At 41.9% G+C, this 16,768-nt stretch overlaps 1 protein-coding gene across 2 annotated transcripts in view; it reads left to right on the top strand.

Moving 5' to 3' along the window:
- Positions 1 to 3,989: 3,989 nt before the first annotated feature.
- vps9d1 (VPS9 domain containing 1) overlaps positions 3,990 to 16,768 on the top strand; it is a 31,198-nt gene continuing 18,419 nt past the window's right edge. The window contains exons 1-4 of one of the 2 annotated variants that reach the window (XM_041837283.2): positions 3,992 to 4,077; positions 13,237 to 13,309; positions 15,581 to 15,781; positions 15,865 to 16,027. In XM_041837283.2, coding sequence (XP_041693217.1) covers positions 4,006 to 4,077; positions 13,237 to 13,309; positions 15,581 to 15,781; positions 15,865 to 16,027 — 509 coding nt within the window. In that variant the 5' untranslated portion in view covers positions 3,992 to 4,005. Of the gene's footprint in view, positions 4,078 to 13,236; positions 13,310 to 15,580; positions 15,782 to 15,864; positions 16,028 to 16,768 lie in introns of both variants that reach the window. The other variant, XM_041837284.1, reaches the window with a different exon arrangement.

Genomic DNA, 16,768 nt, shown 5'->3' with positions numbered 1-16,768 from the left:
TAAGGCTCCTCGGGGGTCTGTGAAACATGGCCAATATACCACGGCTAAGGACTGTGTCCAGGCACTCCGCGTTGCGTCGCGACTACGAACAGCCCTTAGCCGTGGTAAATTGGCCATATACCACACCTCCTCCGGCCTTATTGCTTAATTGTAGAAAGATACCTGTACACAGAAGAGCCTGATCACTTGTACAGCTGTTTAAGTTTTACCAGCCTTTCTGAATGTTTAAGGAATACAAGTTAATTTGTGTAGATCAATGCTTTTTAAAATTAATTTGTCATTCATTTTCCACTATCAAGTATGCTGTGGGTTTAGAGCAGGTATGGGCAACTGACGGCGGCCATAAAACCACAACATTTTCTCTATGTCCCATGGCAAAATTTGTAGAATTGCACGAAATTAACTCTAAAACATTTTTGCATGTGTGGGTATGGATGTGGGTACGCGGCACTGGAAACCACACACCTCACACCTGAAAGTAAAGACAAAAAGCCTTAATGAGGGTGCCAAATACAAGCTTGCATTCTCTTGTGTTCCTATCCATCTCTTCCATTATTACTGACTCACCCAAATCATACCACATAATCAAAGGCTTGGCTAACTCCTGACAGACTCACCAGTGCTTGAGCCCCTCACACCACAAATCAGCAGAACCTTGCCTCCTGATATGAGCTTTATCTCCCCCTGTACTTACTGTAGTGGCTTGACCCCTGAGTGGCGCACAGACAGGTGCTTCCTCTGCTTGAAGGTCTGACCACATTGGTCAGATGTAGTTCCTGACCTCTATAAAAAAGGAGAATGGTCTAACTTAAAACCAACACATGTTGGCTGTGTCCCAAATGGCAACCTATTCCCTTTATAGTGCATTACTTTTGACCAGACGACCAATTGGGCTTTCAAAAGTAGGTAAAAAGTAGTGCACAATATAAGAAATAGGGTGCCTTTTGGGACACACACAAACACATCTCTCAGTCTCCAGTATAAGCGCTGTGTCCAGTCCAAATCTACCTGTGTGAATGAGTTTGACGTGTCGCTGCAGGTAGCGGTCAATCATGAAGACCTCGTTGCAGCTAGGGTGAGGGCAGGGCCGCTCGCAGACCTCTTCATGGTGCTCCTTAATGTGTTTTTGTACCCCAGAGATTTAAAAAAAGCACTCAGAAAACGAATGTACCAACAGACATGTTCATGGTCATAAGAGGATAAACAGTGCTGTAAGGAGGACCTTCATGCCGTCTGCTCCTATGTACACAGCTCAGCAGCCCAGGTACGGGCATTTGTAGATATTGGGCAGCTCCTCTCTCAAAAACAAACATGGATACTACACCTCAATCCAAATGTCTTATGTATTACTCACCACTACCAGCTCCACTCCAATTTGTGATTAAAATCAAATCTGTTTTGGTGCTTTGCCACCCCAGACAGCTTGTACCGTACCTTTCTGACTTGATTGGCTTCTTCCAGCCAGGCCTGGTTCCTGGCTTATTTCTAACTTTAGGCTCCTTGGGGGTCTTTGTTTATTTTATTCTGGTTCTCTTCTTCTGGGAATGAACTCTGCAAGGCATGGGAAAAGGGAGAAAACACTGAAGTTGTCAAAGCCATGATGCCCTTTTTCCGCTACTAATCTTGCTCTGATAAGAGATCTTTCTGTCCCCAGATGTGTTACTATGTATTATTGTGTGTATCATTACAAATTGTTCCACACATTGTACATTATTTTTCTTCGATATGCAAAATAGCTAGACCTGAGGGGGCACAAAGTACTTGAATTGTACTAGATTTAGATTTTAGTAATTTAGCAGACGCTCTTATCCCTGCTGCCTTGAGATCATTGACAAGATCCTCCCGCGTAGTTCTGGGCTGATTCCTCACCGTTCTCATGATCATTGCAACTCCACGAGGTGAGTTCTTGCATGGAGCCCCAGGCTGAGGGAGATTGACAGTTATTTTGTGTTTCTTCCATTTGCGAATAATCGCACCAACTGTTGTCACCTTCTCACCAAGCTGCTTAGCGATGGTCTTGTAGCCCATTCCAGCCTTGTGTAGGTCTACAATCTTGTCCCTGACATCCTTGGAGAGCTCTTTGGTCTTGGCCATGGTGGAGAGTTTGGAATCTGATTGATTGATTGCTTCTGTGGACAGGTGTCTTTTATACAGGTAACAAGCTGAGATTAGGAGCACTCCCTTTAAGAGTGTGCTCCTAATCTCAGCTCGTTACCTGTATAAAAGACACCTGGGAGCCAGAAATCTTTCTGATTGAGAGGGGGTCAAACACTTATTTCCCTCATTAAAATGCAAATCAATTTATAACATTTTTGACATGCGTTTTTCTGGATTTTTTTGTTGTTATTCTGTCTCTCACTATTCAAATAAACCTACCATTAAAATTATAGACTGATCATTTCTTTGTCAGTGGGCAAACGTACAAAATCAGCAGGGGATCAAATACTTTTTTCCCTCACTGTAACATTTGATTTGATTTGATTTGGTGGTGGGCCCAGGACACCAGGCTGTGGAGACACTTGGGATAGGAGGGGATGGAGGGTACTGGTAGAGGAGAGGTGGTTGTCAGGTTGGCGGTAAAATAAATGGGACATTTAGTAACAGTGGTTATAACCATGAAAGCCATCTGCGTACCAAAATCTGGTAATCATCTTGTCCCGATGGAATGTATCAACTTATACAACAAGATGGGATCCACCGTTGATTGAGAGCACTCTGAACTCTTCCTGAAACCAAAATCAATATATCTATCATGTTATGGTTTCACTGCTGTTTTGGGCCAGATTTCCAGACTTGCTCATTGTTGACCCTCATATGTTTACAATTTCCGCTCTCTACATTGTGACATTAGTTGTTTTCCTCACCTGTCTGGTGTGCACATTCACAGAGGGTAAGATGTTTACCCTCTGCAGAAATGTGAGCAGGATAGTGTGGCACTTGCAGAATTTTGTGTGGCAGTTCTTGCAGACAAACTGAGAGACGTAGATCACGGTTAAGTGGCACTGCAACTAGGCGCTGAAAGTCTATGTAGAAAAGCAGTGGCGACTGGGCTGGTTCTGTCTGGTCAGGGACCCCCTCCGGCTCCCCTGGCCACTTGTTGAAGGCATGCCGCAGCCTCCGAGGTGAGAGCTTTCCATGACAGTCGACAGAATGCAGTGCTGAGTCTGCCCATACCTGTAGGATCAGTCAAGGAAGTAGGTTGCATTTGAGAAAGTTTAACAGCTGATCCTTTACCTTATGGAGGTAAAACATCTGACAACAACCTATCATTGACCTCAAAATCTTGACTGCTTCTGTCAAGAATTTTGAAGGGGACTCACCTGATTTCTTGATGTATGCTCTGGACGCTCCTCCCCTTCTGTCTCCACAGCTGACACTGTTGTGCTCAATTGTAATCTTGCAGATCTGTCACTTGTACCAACATCCTCGAAACCTCTATCACATGCGACTGATGGCGAAGTTATCTTTGCAGCATTATTATTGGTTCTTCCTCGCCGCCGAGCAGGTTTCTTGACCCCTGCAACTGACTGAGTGTGGCTTTTCTGTACTGCTGCCACATTGGAAAACCGCGCACGCCTCACTCTCTTCTTCATAACAGTCCTAAAGAGGATACGGAGGATCCTAAAGGAAAATCCTATCAAGATAATGTGGCAGTAGCTTTCAAAGTAACTTAAGCCTTACATGGGGAGCTATCCATAAAGCTGTTTATAACCCAAAGTTGGGTTCAAAGCTGCAGCTGCGACTTCCAATGAGGAGAACACGATTCGCCTCAAATTCTAGCAGTCATATCTAGTTTAACCACTGGTGGTTTAGTAAAATATACATGGTCGTTTTTAACAGTAACACAATATCGTTAAGCACGAACTGGCAACAGTTTATATTGTAAACAACGAAACCCGGAAGTAGTAAGAAAATAATAAACATCAAAGAACCACCAGACTGCAGAGTGCATATCCGGAACATTGAGTGGTCACAACGACCGGAGCAGCTGGCGCTGACGGTGCAATGAAGCCCGTTCAAAATGCCATGAAAATGGCTAAAGTGGCTATACAATTGGACGCAGGGAACCGACACAAGGTATTATAATGTCTATCTTTCAATAGATTTACAATTACAGTGGCGAACAAGTTTTATAGCCAAGATATAAATGCTTAATCGTTGATGTAAACAATCCACAAAATAGGCGGGGCTATCCGATGCCAGCTGCGGTCAATAGTGTGCTATTGCGGCCTGAAATTCGGAACTTTCATGCATGTGGGCATTCCTGCATTTGCAGGAACACCCCCTTTTCGAGCATCCTATTGGTTCCTGCTTGTGTTTAAGTGACTTTTTATATTCTAGATTTCCCTGATTGTCCATGGGATTAAAATGTGGGTCAAAAGGGAAATTATCAGAGTTTTTCGTTTAGCCTATGCCATTGTAGTATAATACATGTGCAACGTTTTATCTTAAAATTGATGCATAATCTGTTGATGCGTTGGATAGGAGATAGGTGCTTTTTGCAACGCGGGTGTATTTGCATACACTAGCGTAGCCAATTCATAGAGCCTAAGAATGGCCCTGACCCTAGCTTTATGCTTGTTTACACTGAGCTGGGATCAGAATGCAATTGTGGTTACATTAAGACACCCTGTAATCAGATTAAAGATACTTTTGAAAAACTAGATGATTACTTTTGAGAGAGAAAATATTTGTTCCGCCTTAGCGAGTATGACCACAAGTCAGAGACCACTATGATTACACACCAAATGCGTTTGATGGATAGTATGAAAAGAGCAGGAATTGGCTTTTGTAGGCTACAGTCTGAGCAATGTCTTCATATGGTGTTACTCCTGTCGGCATGCAAAGATGATCCAATTTGAATAAATGCTTGGAGGTAAGTACAACAGCAGGGCTGTAGGCTACGGTTGATACGGATATCAAGTTATTGATATCTGCATATCGCATTGATGTGAATCGCACTGCTGCTCTTTCATTTAACTATTTGCGCCTTACAGATTGTGGTTGTTGTGGATGGCAGTTCACAAATGTATATGTGTATTTTAACTCTATAATGGTTGAATATAAGAAGTTTAAGCTGCCTATCAATCATTGTTTTTTGCGACCAGCGGAATACAAGTTTGAGGGAGTTCCGATCAGGTAAAACAATTTCGCTAAAATATACTATACTGTATATATTCTGTACCCAATCTTCAAGGAAAATAGATTAAAATGGAAGCGTGTTGCTCTCGTAGTAGATAAACTGTATTTTGACAACCAATGATGTTTCCACCTCCATGCTTCACGGTTGGGATGGTGTTCTTGGGGTTGTACTCATCCTTCTTCTTCCTCCAAACACGGCGAGTGGAGTTTAGACCAAAAAGCTCTATTTTTGTCTCATCAGACCACATGACCTTCTCCCATTCCTCCTCTGGATCATCCAGATGGTCATTGGCAAACTTCAGATGGGCCTGGACATGCGCTGGCTTGAGCAGGGGGACCTTGTGTGCGCTGCAGGATTTTAATCCATGACGGCGTAGTGTGTTACTAATGGTTTTCTTTGAGACTGTGGTCCCAGCTCTCTTCAGGTCATTGACCAGGTCCTGCCGTGTAGTTCTGGGCTGATCCCTCACCTTCCTCATGATCATTGATGCCCCACGAGGTGAGATCTTGCATGGAGCCCCAGACCGAGGGTGATTGACCGTCATCTTGAACTTCTTCCATTTTTTAAATAATTGCGCCAACAGTTGTTGCCTTCTCACCAAGCTGCTTGCCTATTGTCCTGTAGCCCATCCCAGCCTTGTGCAGGTCTACCATTTTATCCCTGATGTCCTTACACAGCTCTCTGGTCTTGGACATTGTGAAGAGGTTGGAGTCTGTTTGATTGAGTGTGTGGACAGGTGTCTTTTATACAGGTAACGAGTTCAAACAGGTGCAGTTAATACAGGTAATGAGTGGAGAACAGGAGGGCTTCTTAAAGAAAAACTAACAGGTCTGTGAGAGCCGGAATTCTTACTGGTTGGTAGGTGATCAAATACTTATGTCATGCAATAAAATGCAAATTAATTACTTAAAAATCATACAATGTGATTTTCTGGATTTTTGTTTTAGATTCCGTCTCTCACAGTTGAAGTGTACCTATGATAAAATTACAGACCTCTACATGCTTTGTAAGAAGGAAAACCTGCAAAATCGGCAGTGTATCAAATACTTGTTCTCCCCACTGTATAATAAATTATCAATCCTGCAAGCAATACAATACTATTATTATGATGGGAGATTATAATACTGTTTTAAATAGCTCAATGGACCGTAAAGGAAATCACACCACAAACTATCACCCTCATGCTCTTAAGGAAATCATGAATGTCACGGATACATTAGAACTAGTAGATATATGGAGGCTTAAATATCCTGACCTAGTGAGATATACATGGCGGAGACTCAATCGAGCTAGTTGTCTTGACTTCTCTCTTATATCATTCTCGTTGGCCCCAAAAGTTAAAAAATTGTTGATAGGGGACAGAATGCGGTTGGACCATCATATAATTGGCATATACGTTACTCTTACTGAATTTCCACGTGGACGAGGATATTGGAAATGTAATCAAAGCCTATTGGATGATAATTCCACCATAATTTGCAAATAAATTCATTAAAAATCCTACAATGTGATTTTCTGGATTTTTTTTCTCTCATTTTGTCTATCATAGTTGACGAAAATTGATGAAAATTACAGGCCTCTCTCATCTTTTTAAGTGGGAGAACTTGCACAATTGGTGGCTGACTAAATACTTTTTTTCCCCACTGTATACTAATTGATAAAAAACCATTATTTTTTTGACAAAATGTTTAAAAAAGGTATAATCTTCGTAAATGACATTATAGGTAGGACTGGTGGAGTTATGTCACACATGCAGCTATCGAAAACATATGGAAATGTCTGCTCTACCCAAAATTACAACCAAATAATTGCAACATTACCGCAAAAATGAAAGAGGAAAGTGGAAGGAGGAAAAAGTAAGGAACTTGTCTGTCGGCCCTGCATTAAAGAACATAATTGGGTAAAGAAAATTGTGATAAATAAAAAAGTATATCAGTTTTATTTAAGGACCAAAGGATTGACAGCCGTCCCATATAGATTGCAAAATAGTTGGGAACAGATTTTTGACGTACCGATTCCATGGCATAGTGTTTATGAACTTATACGCAAAACAACGCCGGATTCATTAGATCATTTGTTTTGTTTCTGGTCACAGGTCCAGGAATGGCTGAAGGATTGCAATATTTACCTGGAGCTAACCCTGCAGATAGCACTAATGGGTGATCTGAAAAGTCATAGCCAATCGATCAATAATAATAATACTTTTAGCAAAAATGTTTGTTTCTACAGATTGTAAATTGAAAATAATGAGAATAGAAGGGTTCAGAACTTTTGTGAAACATCACAGTACATTTGAAAAAGATATGGCAAATAGAAGAGATAGTTAGGTGATAGATGGGAGGTGTTGAATGAAGCTGAAGGATGGGACTAATAACAATTAACAACAACTAATAACAACAAGATAACTAATGTAAAGCATTCTGTGTCCATAATAAGTATATACAGTGGTGTGAAAAAGTGTTTGCCCCCTTCCTGATTTGTTATTTGTTTGCATGTTTGTCACACTTAAATGTTTCAGATCATCAAACAAATTTAAATATTAGTCAAAGATAACACAAGTAAACACAAAATGCAATTTTGAAATGAAGGTTGTTGTTATTATTAAGGGAAAACAAAATCCAAACCTACATGGCCCTGTGTGAAAAAGTGTTTGCCCCCCCCTGTTATAACACAACTCAACTGTGGTTTATCACACCTGAGTTCAATTCCTCTAGCCATACCCAGGCCTGATTACTGCCACACCTGTTCTCAATCAAGGAATCACTTAAATAGGACCTGCCTGACAAAGTGAAGTAGACCAAAAGATCCTCAAAAGCTAGACATCATGCCGAGATCCAAAGAAATTCAGGAACAAATGAGAAACTGACTCTGAAAAGTCAAACATTTTAAAAAGTTTTTCAGAGGGATGCAGCACTCTTGAAATTGCTAAGATATTGGGGCGTGATCACAGAACCATCAAACGTTTTGTTGCAAATAGTCAACAGGGTCGCAAGAGCCGTGTTGAGAAAAAAAGACGCAAATTAACTCCCAAAGATTTGAGAAGAATCAAACGTGAAGCTACCAGGAACCCATTATCCTCCAGTGCTGTCATATTCCAGAACTGCAACCTACCTGGAGTGCCCAGAAGTACAAGGTGTTCAGTGCTCAGAGACATGGCCATGGTAAGGAAGGCTGAAACCCGACCACCACTGAACAAGACACATAAGTTGAAACGTCAAGACTGGGCCAAGAAATATCTGAAGACATGAGATGAGATGAGAGTCACTCTTGACGGACCAGATGGATGGGCCCGTTGCTGGATCAGTAATGGGCACAGAGCTCCACTTCGACTCAGACGCCAGCAAGGTGGAGGTGGGGTACTGGTATGGGCTGGTATTATTAAAGATGAGCTAGTTGGACATTTTTCGGGTTGAAGATGGACTCAAACTCAACTCCCAAACCTACTGCCAGTTTTTAGAAGACACTTTCTTCAAGAAGTGGTACAGGAAAAAGTCTGCATCTTTCAAGAAGACCATGATTTTTATGCAGGACAATGCTCCATCACATGCATCGAAGTACTCCACTGCGTGGCTAGCCAGTAAAGGCCTTAAAGAGGAAAGAATAATGACATGGCCCCCTTCCTCACCTGACCTAAACCCTATTGAGAACTTGTGGTCCCTTCTTAAACTGTCGATTTATGGTGAAGGAAAACGGTACACCTCTCTGACCAGTGTCTGGGAGGCTGTGGTTGCTGCTGCACAAAAAGTTGATTGTCAACAGATCAAGAAACTGACAAACTCCATGGATGAAAGGCTTATGACTGTTATTGAAAAGAAGGGTTGCTATATTGGTCACTGATTTTTTTGTTGTTGAAATGTCAGATGTTTATTTGTGAATTTTGAGTTGTCTGTTTATTATTCTCACTTTAACAGATGACAATAAACAAGTGAGTTGGAACTTTTCGTTTTTTCATTTAGTTGCATAATAATTCTGCACACTAATAGTTGCCCAATAATTGTGCACACATAGATATTCTCCAAAGAAAGCCAAAATCTCACTTTTACTTTCTTAAATATTCAGGTTTGAGGTATATTAACATATTGGATTGACAGAGAGCACTGTAGTTGTTCAATAATAAAAATGTATCCTCAAACATACAACTTGCCTAATAATTGTGCACACATTATATATATATATATTTCCAAGTCCTATTCTTGAAGATCAAGGGGTAATAAATTAATTGGAATGACTGGAAATCTGACAGACTTTGGTTTTTAATGTAAAGATAAAACATAATCGTATTATTATCTGTAGTAGAAAGCAATGGGTTGGAATAAGCCTACATAACCATCCCATAAAGTAAAATGCAACATCCATTTATGGCCAGCTATGTAAACGCTAACATTGATTTATCCTGCAATAGATTGGTAATAAACATTATTGTCTTCTTCTAATGCCTCTTAAGGGGAAAGTAATCTGAAAGTAACAAAAAAATCAGATTACGTTATTGAGTTTGGGTAATCCAAAAGTTACGTTACTAATTACAATTTTGGACAGGTAACTAGTTCTGGAATGGATTACATTTAGAAAGTAACCTAGCCAAACCTGTATGCCACTGTACTCCAAATTTGACCTTTATCCACACTGCTCCATCGAAGATTGAAATACTGCTAGTTTTTCCCGGAAAACTGCCCTTTTCATCCTCATGCTAGCTACCATTAGCCACAGCAGCCATTATGGAATGGCACGTCGTGTTGAACAACAAAGGAGCTGATTGGCTGACATGGCTGCGGTGGCTACTGCTAGCTAGCATGAGGACGAAAAGGGCACTTTTCCAGGAAAAATAGTAGTATTTCAATCATTTCGATGTATCAGTGTGGATAAAGGTACAATTTGTAGTACAGCGACATATCCCATCCCTGCATTGAGGTACGTTTTCCGACCATGTCTCGCGCTGGCGCCATGGTGTCTTAATGTAACCATGATTGCGCTCCGACTCCAGTGCAGCTCAGTGTAAACGAGTGTAACGGTAGGGTCGGTATCTTCTGGCAACTATTGACGATAGTATCCTCTGGCTGGGGGAGTTTTTTTTTAAGAGCACCAACGCATGCTCTAAACGTTAACACGCATCCCTTGCGCTATGGTTTTGGAAACATAAGGAACATCTTTCATATCAGCGAGAAATAACACTCAAAAATACAGGAGTTTAAATTACTACACACCTTTATATGGTTAGGGTTCCCACACGGCCGTATTTCCATGTTCCAGTGCTTGTTTACGGAAAACAGATGAAGACAGTCGACTACCTGTGCTAATTAGCTATCTGCGTCTCCGAACACCTTTGTGTAAATGGTATATGGACGCCACAAACGTGTTGTCACTGAAAATTATTGTCGCTTGCAACTGTGTTAACTGTGTATATTTAGCATTCGTGAAATTATTTTGATGTGATATGAAAGTAGAGGGCTTAATGTTTCTAGAACCATACCGCAATAGCGGAGGTTCATAAAAATGACAGCCCCCATGCATTTACAACAAATGCCTTGTTGGCTAAGTTTGCCATATTATACATTGTTCTCTGTTACGTTTTTTTTGTGTGGACCTCATTCACCTTTCAATCACCCACGAGGGTATATGAGCCTAAAAACCAATGAGGAGATGGGAGAGGCAGGACTTGCAGCGCATCAAGCGTCTAAAATAGAACCAAGTTCTATTTTAGCACCTGGCTACACAGACGCTCGCGAGCAGTTAGGATGAAATTATTGAGTAACATGTACAGTTGAAGTCGGAAGTTTACATACACCTTAGCCAAAGACATTATTTAAACTCAGTTTTTCACAATTCCTGACATTTAATCCTAGTAAAAATTCCCTGTCTTAGGTCAGTTAGGATCACCACTTTATTTTAAGAATGTGAAATGTCAGAATAATAGTAGAGAGAATGATTTATTTCAGCTTTTATTTATTTCATCACATTCCCAGTGGGCCAGAAGTTTACATACACTCAATTAGTATTTGGTAGCATTGCCTTTAAATTGTTTAACTTTGGTCAAACGTTTCGGTCAGCCTTCCACAAGCTTCCCACAATAAGTTCGGTGAATTTTGGCCCATTCCTCCTGACAGAGATGGTGTAACTGAGTCGGGTTTGTAGGCCTCCTTGCTCGCACACGTTTTTTCAGTTCTGCCCACAAATGTTCTATAGGATTGAGGTCAGGGCTTTGTGATGGCCACTCCAATACCTTGACTTTGTTGTCCTTAAGCCATTTTGCCACAACTTTGGAAGTATGCTTGGGGTCATTGTCCATTTGGAAGACCCATTTGTGACCAAGCTTTAACTTCCTGACTGATGTCTTGAGATATTGCTTCAATATATCCACATACTTTTCCTTCCTCATGATGCCATCTATTTTGTGAAGTGCAATAGGCCCTCCTGCAGCAAAGCACCCTAACAGCATGATGCTGCCACCCCCGTGCTTCATGGTTGGGATGGTGTTTTTCTGCTTGCAAGCATTCCCCCTTTTCCTCCAAACATAACGATGGTCATTATGGCCAAACAGTTATATTTTTGTTTCATCAGACCAGAGGACATTTCTCCAAAAAGTACGATCTTTGTCCCCATGTGCAGTTGCAAACCGTAGTCTGGCTTTTCTATGGTGGTTTTGGAGCAGTGGCGTCTTCCTTGCTGAGCGGCCTTTCAGGTTATGTCGATATAGGACTCATTTTACTGTGGATATACTTGTTTCCTCCGGCATCTTCACAAGATCCTTTGCTGTTGTTCTGGGATTTATTTGCACTTTTCGCACCAAAGTACGTTCATCTCTAGGAGACAGAACGCGTTTCCTTCCTGAGCGGTATGACGGCTGTGTGGTCCCATGGTGTTTATACTTGCGTACTATTGTTTGTACAGATGGTACCTTCAGGCGTTTGGAAATTGCTCCCAATGATGAACCAGACTTGTGGAGGTCTACAATTTTTTTGCTGAGGTCTTGGCTGATTTTCTTTTGATTTTCCCATGATGTCAAGCAAAGAGGCACAGAGTTTGAAGGTAGGAATATACACCTCCAATTGACTCAAATGATGTCAATTAGCCTATGAGAAGATTCTAAAGCCATGACATCATTTCCTGGAATTGTCCAAGCTGTTTAAAGGCACAGTCAACTTAATGTATGTAAACTTCTGACCCACCGGAATTGTGATACAGTGAATTATAAGTGAAATAATCTGTCTGTAAACAATTGTTGGAAAAATTACTTGTGTCATGCACAAAGTAGATGTCCTAAACGACTTGCCAAAACTATAGTTTGTTAACAAGAAATTTGTGGAGTGGTTGAAAAACGAGTTTTAATGACTCCAACCTAAGTGTATGTAAACTTCCGACTTCAACTGTATGTGTACATTTATTTTGCAATGCTCATGCACGCAACGCGGCCGGTGTGGTCAGCATGTAACGTTAACAGAACTGCGGGAATGTAAGCCAGGGCGGGATCAGCCAGCGGCGGCTTCCCGCATGCGTGATTCATTTGCAGTCTGGACGCGGAGGGGTGAACATCTCCTGCTCTGACTGCAGCTGGGAGGTACTGCTGCGTGAGGACTGGGCCGCCTGTGAGTGCTTTGGGACGGGGACGGGGACGGGGACGGGGGTGGGGCCCACGGCAGCACCGCTGCTCGTTGAGAAGAGTAAGAACGATACGTGCTTTCACATCAGTCTCCAATAACACCAGCAAAAGTCGCTAGATTTGTCGCTAGTTGCTTTTTTGAAAATGTGTTGCTAGAGGGGTCTGAATACTCACTAAATATAGTGAAAAAGTCGCTAAATTCGCAACACTGCGCCTAACTAGCGGTGTCCTAGTTTAAAAATTGACCTATAGAAGTAGATGCAGGAACGACCCGAATTGCGGGCTGCAATCATACTCTTCTCTCTGCTGTGGCAACATATTTTATAACAATATTTTCACTATGTCATCATCGTTGTAAAATAATAAGAATGTAACAGCGGCAATATCATTTGTTACAGTAGTTGCCCTTTTGGTATTATGTGATCATGTTCTATCTCTATGATGTAATGCTATTATGTTTCTACTGTTGGAAGTTTTACAGCTTACTTTTTCTCTCTAGGAAGCTTACTGTGAATACTTGAGAAGTATCAACTTCATCTCCCATGTTCTTCTGGAGGATGCTGTATCAGGAAGTAAGATGAGACCTGGACTATATTCCATTATGCAAAACTAAATAATGGACAATTCATAAATATATCTCCTTTCATTCAAGATGTGCTCTGAAAATGAGAGTTCTGATGCGTTCAAGATGGGACTGCAACTACATCTTTATGGCAGTCACTGGCTGTGTTTAGACAGGCAGCCCAATTCTGATATTTTCTTCACTAATTGGTCTTTTGACCGATCAAATCAGCTCTGAAAAATATCTGACGTGAAAATATCTGATGTGATTGGTCAAAGACCAATTAGTGGTAAAAAGATCAGAATTGGGCTGCCTGTCTAAACGCAGCCGCTGAGCATAAAGAATAAATACATCTGAGCTCAGTCAAGATGCTGCTCATACCATGATGTATGTTTTTCTCCACGGCTGCGTTTACACAGGCAGCCCAATTCTGCTCTTTTGACCAGTCACATCAGATCTTCTTCAGAGCTGATCAGATTAAGACCAATTAGTGGACAAATTGGGCTGTCTTTTAGAATTTAGAAAATTGTTTCCGGAGGTTGGACATTAAATAAGTCCTGGAGTAGTAAACTCAGCAAAAAAAGAAACTTCCCTTTTTCAGGACCCTGTCTTTCAAAGATAATTTGTAAAAATCCAAATAACTTCACAGATCTTCATTGTAAAGGGTTTAAACACTGTTTCCTGTGCTTGTTCAATGAACCATAAACAATTAATGAACATGCACCTGTGGAACGGTCGTTAAGACACTAACAGCTTACAGATGGTAGGCAATTAAGGTCACAGTTATGAAAACTTAGGACACTAAAGAGGCCTTTCTACTGACTCTAAAAAACACCAAAAGAAAGATGCCCAGGGTCCCTGCTCATCTGCGTGAATGTTCCTTAGGCATGCTGCAAGGAGGCATGAGAACTGCAGATGTGGCCAGGGCAATAAATTGCAATGTCCGTACTGTGAGACTCCTAAGACAGCGCTACAGGACGGACAGCTGATCGTCCTCGCAGTGGCAGACCACGTGTAACAACACCTGCACAGGATCGGTACATCCGAACATCACACCTGTGGGACAGGTACAGGATGGCAACAACAACTGCCTGAGTTACACCAGGAACGCACAATCCCTCCATCAGTGCTCAGACTGTCCGCAATGGGCTGAGAGAGGCTGGACTGAGGGCTTGTAGGCCTGTTGTAAGGCAGGTCCTCACCAGACATCACTGGCAACAACGTCGCCTATGGGCACAAACCCACCGTCGCTGGACCAGACAGGATTGGCAAAAGGTGCTCTTCACTGACGAGTCGTGGTTTTGTCTCACCAGGGGTGATGGTCGGCTTCGCGTTTATCGTTGAAGGAATGAGCGTTACACCGAGGCCTGTACTCTGGAGCGGGATCGAGGTGGAGGGTCCGTCGTGGACTGAGGCGGTGTGTCACAGCATCATCGGACTGAGCTTGTTGTCATTGCAGGCAATCTCAACGCTGTGCGTTACAGGGAAGACATCCTCCTCCCTCATGTGGAACCCTTCCTGCAGGCTCATCCTGACATGACCCTCCAGCATGACAATGCACCAGCCATACTGCTCGTTCTGTGCGTGATTTCCTGCAAGACAGGAATGTCAGTGTTCTGCCATGGCCAGCGAAGAGCCCGGATCTCAATCCAATTGAGCACGTCTGGGACCTGTTGGATCGGAGAGTGAGGCCTAGGGCCATTCCCCCCAGAAATGTCAGGGAACTTGCAGGTGCCTTGGTGGAAGTGGGGTAACATCTCACAGCAAGAACTGGCAAATCTGGTGCAGTCCATGAGGAGGAGATGCACTGCAGTACTTAATGCAGCTGGTGGCCACACCAGATACTGACTGTTACTTTTGATTTTGACCCCCCCTTTGTTCAGGGACACATTATTCCATTTTTGTTAGTCACATGTCTATGGAACTTGTTCAGTTTATGTCTCAGTTGTTGAATCTTGTTATGTTCATACAAATATTTACACATGTTAAGTTTGCTGAAAATAAACACAGTTGACAGTGAGAGGACGTTTTATTTTTTTGATGAGTTTAGTTTAGTGGGTTTGTTTGTTTGTAGACAACAAGTAAAGAAGCACAGGATGCCCTCACATTGATTCATTTGAATACCTTTACTCCCTCCTAAACTAAACAACGACACGTCATGACTATGTCAACCTTGAAGTTGTACTCCCATGTAGATTTGGAAATATAATCAGTTCTTAGCATTGATTGTTTTAATTAAGTTTGTATAACTGCTATTTTTATTTTCTCTTTCCTCACCCAGAGGAGGGGGAGATGGTAGCAGTAGAGGTGGAAAATATGTTGAGGCTGGCTGAGCAGTGTTTGGAGAGAGCCAAGTACTTCATAGGAAAGAGAGATGAACCCCCTACCCCTCCCTCCTCCACCACCACACCTACCAACTCAGCAGCACTCAGCCTGACCACAGCCTTAGCCCCATCTGTTGCAGTAAGCCCTGGAAAGATTGGTAAATATATTTATCCTCGTATTTTGCAACGTTTTTCAAATGACTTTTTTCCTAAATGTATCATCCTCCTGTCCCTCCTCCAGTTTTGCCACAACCACAAGAGATGTTTATTGACTCAGGGCCTAAACATAACCCCAGGCCTGGACACCGCAGAGTTCTCTCTGAGGGTGGAGGGGATTTCTCCCCCTTCCTGCCCCCAGAAGTCTTCCAGAGGTTGCAGACAGTGAAGTCACAGGACACCAGAAAGTGAGTTATCAGAGAAACTGAGGACTAAACAATCAGGGGACAAATGGGAAATATAAATAGCCCATCCGTGACAGCAGAAGGACTCTGTTTACAGTATTCATGAGACGCCTACATCAGAAGTCAACTCTTATTAGAGAATGGTTGTCACTGTAAAAATGTGTTACATTGTCAGAGGCAGTTGATTAAATAATCTACGTGTAGAATGCAGCCCCCTTGTGAAAACTAGGCGAATTGCAACAACACAACCTGAATTCAAACAATTCTCCCCCTTTCCTGGCTTTACTCCCTGTCCTCTCCCCACTTTTGCATCTTTTTACTTTGTTTTGTACACCAGCTTCAAACAGCTGAAAATACAATATTTTTGGTTATTTAAAATATATTTCACATCGGTTTAGATGGTACAATGATTCTCTACACTATACTTGTTTTGTCTCATAAACTGACATTAAAATAAATGGCAGAGAGAATTCTACTACCCAAGTCTGCCGTTGTTGATTCTGCTCCTGAGGAGATTACTGTTAAGTTGCGTCAATTCAAATCTGGTATTTGGAACAAAAGAGGTCAATACACGTCTTCTAAAATAGACTAGTATTTTAATTAATGCAAACCACTTCAATGGTAAATATGATGTTCGTATATACGGGTCCACTGAAATACCACGCAGGGCACTCAGAGAACTAAGCCATTGTTATGAGTTCTTCTTAAAATACTCTGACCGAGATAGTTCCCGCTCCCTGCTGG

This window comes from Coregonus clupeaformis, chromosome 19 (genome assembly GCF_020615455.1).
Source record: "Coregonus clupeaformis isolate EN_2021a chromosome 19, ASM2061545v1, whole genome shotgun sequence".
NCBI lineage: Eukaryota > Metazoa > Chordata > Actinopteri > Salmoniformes > Salmonidae > Coregonus > Coregonus clupeaformis.
Note: the sequence above shows the minus strand (reverse complement) of the source record. Positions and strands in the feature narration are given on the sequence as shown.